General features: G+C 45.0%; 1 protein-coding gene across 2 annotated transcripts in view; it reads left to right on the top strand.

The window, feature by feature from the left end:
• HSD11B1L (hydroxysteroid 11-beta dehydrogenase 1 like) overlaps positions 1–12,429 on the top strand; it is a 45,104-nt gene that overhangs the window by 10,586 nt on the left and 22,089 nt on the right. For both annotated transcript variants that reach the window (XM_069962352.1, XM_069962351.1), the window contains exon 3: positions 770–881. In XM_069962352.1, coding sequence (XP_069818453.1) covers positions 770–881 — 112 coding nt within the window. The remainder of the gene's footprint in view (positions 1–769; positions 882–12,429) is intronic.

Consider the following 12,429-nt stretch of genomic DNA (forward strand, 5'->3'; position numbering starts at 1 on the left):
GATGCCATGTGTCTACTTAAAGGGGTAGTGCGGCGCTCAGAAATTATTCACAGAATAACACACATTACAAAGTTATACAACTTTGTAATGTATGTTATGTCTGTGAATCGCCAAGTTCCCCGTGTCCCACCACCCCCACTCGTGTACCCGGAAGTGTGGTGCATTATACATTACCTGATCCGTGTCGAGGGCCGTCCGCCATCTTGTGCCAAACGTCATCTTCGGACGGACGGCCAAGTCGCTGCCGCCCGTCCCCCCTCCGCCGCGTCACAACTGTGCTCAGCCGCGGCTGAGCATCGGATGATGCTGCAGAGGACGGCCTTCGGGACAGTCGGTGCTGTTCGCCGGCCGCCCGAAGAAGACGTCACTCGCTGAAGATCGGAGACTGGTGTCGGCACGTGACAGGTGAGTATAGCGCACCACACTTCCGGGTACACGGGTGGGGGTGGTGGGACACGGGGAAGGGGGCCATTCACATACATAACATACATTACAAAGTTGTATAACTTTGTAATGTGTGTTAGTCTGTGAATAAGTCTTTACCACCGCACTACCCCTTTAGGCTAACAGTGCCAGCAGTTTGGAACGTGAATTGCAGCTGATAGATTAATCTTAATAAATTTCACCCTAAGTGACCCACTATGTTTGACCCTACATCATAGTATTTTTTATCAGAATAAAATAAAAATGACTCCTTCCTTATGTATTTCATTGCAGGTTGCAAGTAATGGCATGAACATATCTCACAACTATCTCTGCTTTATTATAGGTGAGAAGTAAGTGCCTGGAGCTTGGGGCAAAGAGTGTGTCTTATGTCATTGCTGACATGGGCATATCAGAGGCTCGGGAGCAAGTTGTGGAGAAAGCTGTGGCTGATATGGGTGAGCCAAGGGAGAGCAAGTGAATGCCAGATTGGTCCATCACATGCTAAATTTAGTTTGTTACTTGGAATGGTGGATATTGGGAAATTCACTTTTTATAGAATGTTAGTTAGAAATGTGCATGGGGTAAATCAAATCCTACCTAGAAATCCAATGTTCAGTTTGCACAGCTCACTGCCTTCCCCGCGCCAACGCCCTTTTATCCATGGGAAAATCTTGCATCAAATTTACTGATGGTACTGCAAGGCATGTATGCAGACTGTTGTTGCCCTGCATCTAGGGTAGAATCTTATTTTACTCTTAGGCTACATGCATATACCTTTTTTTGAGCTGTATTTTATAGTTTAAAAATGTCAATTTTTGTAAAGGAAATCTATCAGCAGTTTAGGGCATCCTAACCTACCGATAGATCCTAATAGGGGACATTAAAAAAGGTACATGTGACCCAGTACCCAATTTTTATATAATAAGAGTTATATTAACATGGCTATTAGCCAGTTTGGTGCACAGGGGTGAAACTGTACTGTTCTTCAAGCAACTTCCTTTAATGAAAGTGGTTCAGTATTTATTAGGGGGTGTTGCTAGAGCAGCAGGTGGGTGGCTCGTTTGGTCATCTGAGGGGTAAATTTCCACCAACCAGACTACTTAAAGGGTATGTACCATCAGGCCTGGGCTGAAGCACTGGAGGCAGGCCAACCCACCACCAGTGGGAGGAAACCCCCGCCCCTCAATGACATTGCTTCATTAGAATCAATGGAGCTGCATCATAGAGGGGCGGGGGCAGGGGTGATTCTAGCCTCTCTGCTGCCCGAGGCGAACTATAGGATGACGCCCCCCCCCCCCCCCCGGTCAATCCGCCCACATTATAATCCACTACTGCCCCCCCCCCCCCCCACTGCTGTCCCCAATAAACATAATGTTTGGTCCCTTGCTGCACAGAGGATGTCAGGAGAGGAGGGGGCTGATCTTATAGGGGAGGTCACAGCAGCACAGAGGAGGTCAGGAGAGGAGGGTGCTAATCCTATAGGAGAGGTCCCAGCAGCACAGAGGAGGTCAGGAGAGGAGGGTGCTAATCCTATAGGAGAGGTCCCAGCAGCACAGAGGAGGTCAGGAGAGGAGGGTGCTAATCCTATAGGAGAGGTCCCAGCAGCACAGAGGAGGTTAGGAGAGGAGGGTGCTAATCCTATAGGAGAGGTCCCAGCAGCACAGAGGATGTCAGGAGAGGAGGGTGCTAATCCTATAGGAGAAGTCCCAGCAGCACAGAGGATGTCAGGAGAGGAGGGTGCTGATCTTTTAGAAGATGGTCCCCCTCTCCCCCCCCCCCCCCCCCCCCCCCCCCCCCCCTTATAGATGGTCCCCCTCTCCCCCCTCCCTTATAGATGGTCCCCCTCTCCCCCCTCCCTTATAGATGGTCCCCCTCTCCCCTCTCCCTTATAGATGGTCCCCCCCTGCACAGCAGATAAAACAAAAACAAAAAACAGCACACAACTCATCTGCCATCCGTTCCCCTGTCGAGCCTCTCTGGTCCCGGCTGATGTGCGGCTGCCCGGGGTGTCCCGTCCTGTCCCCGGAAGCGCGCGCATCAGAGAGCTCCCCGTGCGCCTGTGGCTGTGACTTCCGGCGCACAGGGAGCTCTCTGATGTGTGCGCTGCCGGGGACAGGATGGGACACCCCCGGCAGCCGCACATCAGCCGGGGGACTAAGGCTGCATTCCCACCCGGACAGCATCTGTAATTAGATGCTGGGAGCGGGGGAGACTGTCTTCATAAGCGCTGCGCTGTAGTAACAGCACTGCGCGGCTGATTCATTACAGCGCGGCGCTTACGAATACAGTCTCCCCCGCTCCCAGCATCTAATTACAGATGCTGTCCGGGCGCGGGGGTCTCCGGTACATGGTACAATCAGTGGCGGATTATAATGTGGGCGGCCGCCCGAACCGCCACTGAATGCCGCCCCTAGGGGCGTAGCTAATGTCTCTTGGGCCCTGGTGCAAGAGGTCAGCTTGGGCCCCCCCTTTCTCGATGCTATTGGTATATATATATCTCCAGGGGTGGTCTTGGCATTTCTGGGGCCCCAAGCAAAGTTATGTCTGGGGCTCCCCCTCGACACGCAGTCCAAAACAATAGACCGCTGTGTGTTGCCCCCAGTAGTATATACCCCTTGTTTGCTTCCCCCAGTAGTATATAAACCCCTGTGTGTTCCCCCAGTTATATATAGCCCCCCTTGTGTTCCCCCAGAAGTATATAGACCTCCTGTGTGCTGCCCCAGTTGTATATAGACCCCCTGTGTGCTGCCCCCAGTTGTATATACCCCCTGTGTGCTCCCCCACTAGTATATAGGCCCCCTGTGTGCTCCCTCAGGGGTATTTAGCCCCCCTGTGTGCTCCCCCACTTGGATATAGACCTCCTGTGTGCTCCCCCACTTGGATATAGACCCCTGTGTGCTCCTCCAGTAGTATATAAACCCCCTGTGTGGTTCCCCCAGTAGTATATAGACCCCCTGTGTGCCCCACCAGTATTATATAGACCCCTTGTGTGCTGCCCAGTAGTATACAGACCCCTGTGTGCTCCCCCAGTTATATATAGACCACCTGTGTGCCTCACAAGTAGTATATAGACCCCCTGTATGTTCCCCCAGTAGTATATAGACCCCTGTGTTCCCCACCAGTAGTATATAGCCCCCCTGTGTGCTCCCCCAGTAGTATATAGCCCCCCTGTGTGCTCCCCCACTTGGATATAGACCTCCTGTGTGCTCTCCAAGTTGTATATAGACCCCATTCTGCTGCCCCAAGTAGTATATAGACCCCCTGTGTGCTGCCCCCAGTAGTATATAGACCCCTCTGTGAAGCCCCAGTAGTCTATAGCCCCCCTGTGTGCTCCACCTGTTATATAGCCCCTCTGTGTGCTCCCCCCATTTATATAGACCCCTGATGTGCACTCCCCCAGTTAAACAGACCCCTGTGTGCTCCCCCTCCCATATATTATATAACACAATAAAACAAACACTTATACTCACCTGGGTCCGGGCGTCTCCTCTTCTCTTCACTCTTGTGGCCGCAGGAAGGGTTTTCCCTGCGATCACAAGAGGCCGCACTCCCCTTGTCCTGGCGCCAATGCTTCAGTGATGTCACTGGAGCGCCGGCACCACAAGGACAAAGCTGCCACTTGTGACCGCAGGGAAAACCCTTCCTGCGGCCACAAGAGTGACTGACAGGAAGGGAGCCAATGTCTCCCGCCCTGTCAGTGCTGCTGCATGTAACTATGAGCGCTCATTATGAGTGCTCATAGTTACAGTTCAGATGGCTTGAACAAAGCGCAATGTCTGGCTTCAGACCACAAATAAGCTCAATCACGAGCAATTAACGTGGATACTGCCAACTCCCACCTCTTTGGCATGTAATAGTTCAATGAATAAGTATCCAACAACACCAACTTAACGTTCTATAGTGAGTGTGCGATTGTAGAGGAAGGTACACTCACATTTTAGTAGTCTTCATCTTTGACTTTATTGATGCAATATTCGGGATTCGGCTGTGTGTAGTCAGAGCACTGGAGGTAGCTGGAGGTTAGGCGTCCTCTCCCTGCCGCGCGACGTTTCGGAAGGCGGGGCTTCCTTACTCATGCGCACAGGTGAGTGGGTCCAGCTCAGCTAAATACCGACGTCTGACTTAAACAGTCATATGAACAAAACATACTAGAAATATATTAGTGATATCAGTATCCATCATATTGCACAAATTCTGTACAAATGTCACATTATTTATACATATTGTAAATATTATAAACGTCGTCCACTTAGGGGAGGAGAGGATCATAAAAATGCTTTAAAGCTACATACTTCATTTAAGCCGTTAGGCTCTAAGCTATCAAGTTTTTTGATCCAATAGGTCTCCCGTTGAAGTAGCAGCTGTTTATCTCTCTTTTCTGAACTTGTAGTTTGTACCTCTTCCAAAATGCACCATCTTAGCTCATATATGTGGTGACCTGTCTCTTTAAAATGTCTGGCAACACTCGTCTCACCATGTTTAGTTTTTTCTTCCATTGTGTTCTCTGTTTTTAGGTATCTCCTTATTGTGGCTCTGTGTTCATTTATTCTCACTTTTACCTGTCTCATAGTCTGACCTACATAGGTCTTTCCACACGGGCATTTTAACATATATATAACCTTTTGTGTGTTACATGTAAAAAACCCTTTGATTTTAATGTTATACCCTTGTGTTGGATGTTGAATTTGTTCTCCTTTTATTATTGATGTACAGTTCTGACACTGTAAGCATCCAAATGTGCCTTTACGTTGTGTCCTTAAGAATGTTTGTTTGTCTGTTTTTCTCTTTTTGATGTCACTTCTTATTATTTTGTTGGCTATCGTTTTACCTTTTCTTAATGCTAACATAGGTTTGTTTTGGAACAATTTCCCAAATTTGGGTTCTCTTTGCATTATCGGCCAGAATTTGTTAATGGCTTTTTTTATAATTGGGATGTGTTGGTCAAACGTGGTCACAAATATTTGTCTCTGTTCGTTTTGTTTATGTGCATTTTGTGATTTCTTTTTTTTGATAGCTCTATTAATTTGCTTCTGTTTGTACCCTCTTTGTAGAAATTTATTTTGCATAATCTTCTGACATGTCTTTTTATTGGTTTCAGTGTTCACTATTCTTTCTATCCTTTGCATTTGGCTTCTTATTATACTGTCAAACACTTGTGGTGGATGGTGACTCGTGCGGTGTAGCAAATTATTTCTGTCAGTATTTTTTACATACAGTGTTGTTTCAAAACCTTCTTCTTTTTTTGTCACTAGTACATCAAGATAGTGTATTACTTTTTCATTGTACTCTAGGGTAAATTTTATTGTGGGGTGACAGGTATTTAAGTATGACACAAATTCCATAAGTGACTGTTCACTCTCTCTCCACAGGAGGAACACGTCGTCCACATATCTGTACCATGTGAACGACGTGTTCCCCAGTGTGTTCTCTAAAACATATTTTCTTTCGAACGTCTCCATGAAAATATTGGCGACACTTGGTGCCACCGCAGAGCCCATGGAGACTCCATACGTCTGCAGGAAGAAATCCTGATCAAACCTGAAATAGTTTTTTGACAATATTAACTCCAAGAGGCCCATCAGAAAATTTATGTCATTATTTGTAAAGCTTGGGTTGTCCTGCATAAATTCTCTTATGGCAGCCATGCCCTCTTCATGTGGCACGTTGGTGTACAAACTCTGCACATCCAACGTAACGTCTTTGATATTTTCTTTCTGTAGTTTACACAAGAAATCATTGGTGTCTTTCAAGCACCTAGTAAAGCCTTTGATAATATTCTGTAGAAAGCTGTCTATATATGTGGCCACCGGCTGAAAGATCGACCCCACTTGTGACACTATTGGTCTCCCTGGTGGTGACTTAAGGTTTTTATGTATCTTCGGGGCTAGATACAGAATGGGAACTCTGGGATTCTCACTGATCAGTGTATTCGCTGTGTGTTCACTTATAATGTCAGCTGTTACTGCATCCTGTATATAGTTATCCAGTTCATCTTTGAACTTATCTGTGGGGTCGCCTCTCAGTCGGTGGTACACCTTTTCATCAGACAGCTGTTTATGTGCCTCCTTCAGGTAATCTGATTTATTCATTATAACAATGGCGCCCCCCTTGTCGGCGAAGATACATAAAAACCTTAAGTCACCACCAGGGAGACCAATAGTGTCACAAGTGGGGTCGATCTTTCAGCCGGTGGCCACATATATAGACAGCTTTCTACAGAATATTATCAAAGGCTTTACTAGGTGCTTGAAAGACACCAATGATTTCTTGTGTAAACTACAGAAAGAAAATATCAAAGACGTTACGTTCATGTGTACGTTGGATGTGCAGAGTTTGTACACCAACGTGCCACATGAAGAGGGCATGGCTGCCATAAGAGAATTTATGCAGGACAACCCAAGCTTTACAAATAATGACATAAATTTTCTGATGGGCCTCTTGGAGTTAATATTGTCAAAAAACTATTTCAGGTTTGATCAGGATTTCTTCCTGCAGACGTATGGAGTCTCCATGGGCTCTGCGGTGGCACCAAGTGTCGCCAATATTTTCATGGAGACGTTCGAAAGAAAATATGTTTTAGAGAACACACTGGGGAACACGTCGTTCACATGGTACAGATATGTGGACGACGTGTTCCTCCTGTGGAGAGAGAGTGAACAGTCACTTATGGAATTTGTGTCATACTTAAATACCTGTCACCCCACAATAAAATTTACCCTAGAGTACAATGAAAAAGTAATACACTATCTTGATGTACTAGTGACAAAAAAAGAAGAAGGTTTTGAAACAACACTGTATGTAAAAAATACTGACAGAAATAATTTGCTACACCGCACGAGTCACCATCCACCACAAGTGTTTGACAGTATAATAAGAAGCCAAATGCAAAGGATAGAAAGAATAGTGAACACTGAAACCAATAAAAAGACATGTCAGAAGATTATGCAAAATAAATTTCTACAAAGAGGGTACAAACAGAAGCAAATTAATAGAGCTATCAAAAAAAAGAAATCACAAAATGCACATAAACAAAACGAACAGAGACAAATATTTGTGACCACGTTTGACCAACACATCCCAATTATAAAAAAAGCCATTAACAAATTCTGGCCGATAATGCAAAGAGAACCCAAATTTGGGAAATTGTTCCAAAACAAACCTATGTTAGCATTAAGAAAAGGTAAAACGATAGCCAACAAAATAATAAGAAGTGACATCAAAAAGAGAAAAACAGACAAACAAACATTCTTAAGGACACAACGTAAAGGCACATTTGGATGCTTACAGTGTCAGAACTGTACATCAATAATAAAAGGAGAACAAATTCAACATCCAACACAAGGGTATAACATTAAAATCAAAGGGTTTTTTACATGTAACACACAAAAGGTTATATATATGTTAAAATGCCCGTGTGGAAAGACCTATGTAGGTCAGACTATGAGACAGGTAAAAGTGAGAATAAATGAACACAGAGCCACAATAAGGAGATACCTAAAAACAGAGAACACAATGGAAGAAAAAACTAAACATGGTGAGACGAGTGTTGCCAGACATTTTAAAGAGACAGGTCACCACATATATGAGCTAAGATGGTGCATTTTGGAAGAGGTACAAACTACAAGTTCAGAAAAGAGAGATAAACAGCTGCTACTTCTACGGGAGACCTATTGGATCAAAAAACTTGATAGCTTAGAGCCTAACGGCTTAAATGAAGTATGTAGCTTTAAAGCATTTTTATGATCCTCTCCTCCCCTAAGTGGACGACGTTTATAATATTTACAATATGTATAAATAATGTGACATTTGTACAGAATATGTGCAATATGATGGATACTGATATCACTAATATATTTCTAGTATGTTTTGTTCATATGACTGTTTAAGTCAGACGTCGGTATTTAGCTGAGCTGGACCCACTCACCTGTGCGCATGAGTAAGGAAGCCCGCCTTCCGAAACGTCGCGCGGCAGGGAGAGGACGCCTAACCTCCAGCTACCTCCAGTGCTCTGACTACACACAGCCGAATCCCGAATATTGCATCAATAAAGTCAAAGATGAAGACTACTAAAATGTGAGTGTACCTTCCTCTACAATCGCACACTCACTATAGAACGTTAAGTTGGTGTTGTTGGATACTTATTCATTGAACAGTTCAGATGGCAGCAGCGAGCGGGGCAGCGGCCCTGTCCAGCGGTCTTGAGCACAAGAGCGGGGCGTGGGGGCCCCCCTGGATGTTGGGGGCCCCAAGCGATTGCTTGGGGTGCTTGGTGCCAAAGACCGCCACTGTATATCTCAAGACTGATATTACCAATAATACCAGTATACAGGAAATATTATCACCGCCATACTGTTACTAAACAAATCCTGTTTACTGAGACCAATATTACCAGTACACAAGGGGAAATATTACCACCACACCACAACCATCACCACCATATTGTTACTGACCAAATCCAGTATACTAAATCCAATAAAACACAGTACCAGATTACAAGTAACAAATAATACCACCACATAGTGACTAACACCACCGCTGCTACTGAATATAATCCTCTGTACATAAACCAATATCACTTCATACAGTCATATAGAGGTGGACGCACTGTACACAGGATCTATACACCATATACATTACAGTGCAGTTATATCAAGTGACTCACAGGGGACGTCTTCTCTGATCGGAGTTCTTCCCTTTTCATCTTCTCCATCTGCCCTGGGCCATTATGAGAACTTCTCTAGGCCACGAATCCACAGAATCTGCCAGACAGACATATTAGGCTCCTCACACTGACACCATCCTCATCTCTCTAAAAACTGCACATCTGTACTGTCCCCTTTACACCCTCATTTAGTAGGTAGCCCTGACACTATGCTATTGTATACACCCCCCATGTAGTCCACCTTATAGATGGCCCCCAATGTTTCCCCCTTATAGATGGCCCCCTGTGTTGTCCCTCTTATAGATGCCCCCATATAGATGGCCCCCCATTTTATCCCCCTTACAGATGCCCCCCATGTTGTCCCCTCCTCCTGCCCCTTTATCACCATACTACTACCCCTTCATCCTACTGCCCTTTCATAATCATACTACAAACACCTCCATCATAATACTACCACCCCCTTCATCCTCCTGCCCTTTCATCATCATACCACTACACCCTCATCATCCTCTTGTTCCATCATCATACCACTACACCCCCCATCATCCTCTTGTTCCATCATCATACCACTACATCCTCATCATCCTCTTGTTCCATCATCATCATACCACTACATCCTCATCATCCTCTTGTTCCATCATCATACCACTACACCCCCCATCATCCTCTTGTTTCATCATCATACCACTACACCCCTCATCATCATACCACTACACCCCCATCATCCTACCACTACACCCCCATCATCCTACCACTACACCCCCATCATCCTCTTGTTCCATCATCATACCACTACACCCCCCCATCATCCTCTTGTTCCATCATCATCATACCACTACACCCCTCATCATCCTCTTGTTCCATCATCATCATACCACTACACCCCCATTATCCTCTTGTTCCATCATCATACCTTTACACCCCCCATCATCCTCTTGTTCCATCATCATACCACTACACCCCCATCATCCTCTTGTTCCTTCATCATCATACCACTACACCCCCCATCATCCTCTTGTTCCTTCATCATCATACCACTACACCCCCCATCATCCTCTTGTTCCTTCATCATCATACCACTACACCCCCATCATCCTCTTGTTCCATCATCATACCACTACACCCCCCATCATCCTCTTGTTCCCTCATCATCATACCACTACACCCCCATCATCCTCTTGTTCCTTCATGTGTTGGAGCAGTATGACGTGAGCTCAGTAGCCGAGCTTGCATCATAGCCGGTGAGTACAGGCTGCGGTCATCAGCTGGCACTCATTGCTAATGACAGACATTGTGGTTGTGCTGATGGCAGTTGTTTATCAGTTTAGCAGTCTAAAGGCAGTATCAGATCAGAAATGGAGTAACTGGGATAAGTGAGTGCAAAACAATATCTTATACCCTTTGAGATGCACACAATAATACATACACAAAAAGTTGTCTCTCAAGATATTTCCAAAAAGATGATGATTTATGATGATTTTATGATGAAACATAAAACTGCTCATGCAGTTATGACACAGGAGAACACTATATGAAGAACACTGTGTGCTGTGTTCCTCCTGCTGGCTCCCCACTGGATATGGACTTCAATGTTAGAAGTGCTCTCTAAGGGCCCTATTACACGAGACAATTATTGTGTGAAAAATCGCTATATCGTTCGAATTTAAAAGATAATCATTCTTTGTAATTGCAGGCAACGATCGAAAAATCATTCGTATGTCGTTGATCATTGATTTAGATCTGAAATTATCGTTAATCGCTGTAATTCCACATTCATTCACTTAAGTTCCGCATTTTTTCACTAATCGTTCACTGTAATTGCACATTACCCATTGTTTTTGAGATCAGAAGGAGTAAACTATCGCAATAACGAATGTAATAACGATCGTATCTAATGACCATCGTTCTGTCTAATATGCTGAACGATTTCAGGTTGATGATAAACAATCTCGTTTGCGATCGTTTATCGTTAGTCGTTAATCGTTAAAAATCGCTCCGTGTAATAGGACACTAAGCCTGATGTGTTCTCCGTTTGACACTTCCACCTGGCTGATTGAAGTTCCAGGGTTCTCAATGTTGTGATGGAGTTGGGCAGTGGGACAACTTTGGACACCGGAACGGTTAGCAGTGGATTCCGCCAAAGCATCTAATACTTACCAGTAAAAAAATACCCAACCGGTCTTTTCCCATTGTAAATAAAAAAAAAAAAAAAAAATTAAACAAAAGTAAGGAGGTGGGACGCTGTTACAGCTGCTGAATGTCTGAGTGAGCCTGGCACATCATGACCCAAGACCAGGAAACGGTCACACACTGGGAGAAAAGAGCAGCGGAATGTGGGCACCAGTGCGGGATCCAGAGTGGTAAGTGGATGTTATTTTTTTAACCCACCCCCACCCTGGGTCAGAGGACATCCCAACCCACGTCGTGAACAAATATACACACTGTAAGACAGTATCCTAGACAGAGGGACTGATCCGGATAGAGCAAAGCAGCCAAGGGTCTACATACTCTATCTCACAGTGCAGGTGACACCGGATAATTTCTGACACTTTGCTCAATGCAGGTAACTAGGACTGGGGCTTGTGTCACCCTGGCAGGACTGGTAACTCGACACTACATGGCAAAAGGTGGTATAGCAACAAAGGTCGAAACACGGGCACAAGTATTCTTCTTCTCTCAAGTATTCACTTCTCAAGTATTCTTCTTCTTCTAAAGTTCCCGCAGAGCACAGTACTACATTGAGTTGGGAATCTCTCAGCACAGATTGAGTGAATGCAAGTCTGTACCTCCACAGTCACTATTTAACCTGTAATACCAGAGGCTTGCTAGTTAAGAAAAGTTTTATTTATTTTACTGGGACTCAGTGATCATTGCACCAGCACCTTCACACAAGCTACACTGTCTTTGGGTCATTTCCCTTTTCTGAGGGTGGCGATACCGACAGTCCGGGTGGGTCATATTTCCATTTTGGACCACCGTGATAAGTGCCCAAGAGACCCATAACAACCCGGCAGGTCACCGACCATTAGGAAAGGGTATAGCCAGCCACACAGAACAAGCAGGTATACCATCACACCTGTGTGCTGGGTTAGCACTGGCATCATGACAAACTAGCTGAGCTATATTTCACTGACCATCCACCACAGAAGTGGTGTCACACAGTACCATCTAGCTAGTGACCGGCCGAGCAACCGCCACACACACACACACACACACACACACACACACACACATATATATATATTCTGGCTAGATGCCTCTTTATTGAAAAGCATATTTATATATGTGGACAATGTATGGCATTGTATGCCTATATAATAGCATATGGTGGGTGCTTTCAT

This window comes from Dendropsophus ebraccatus, chromosome 3, assembly GCF_027789765.1.
Source record: "Dendropsophus ebraccatus isolate aDenEbr1 chromosome 3, aDenEbr1.pat, whole genome shotgun sequence".
Lineage (NCBI taxonomy): Eukaryota > Metazoa > Chordata > Amphibia > Anura > Hylidae > Dendropsophus > Dendropsophus ebraccatus.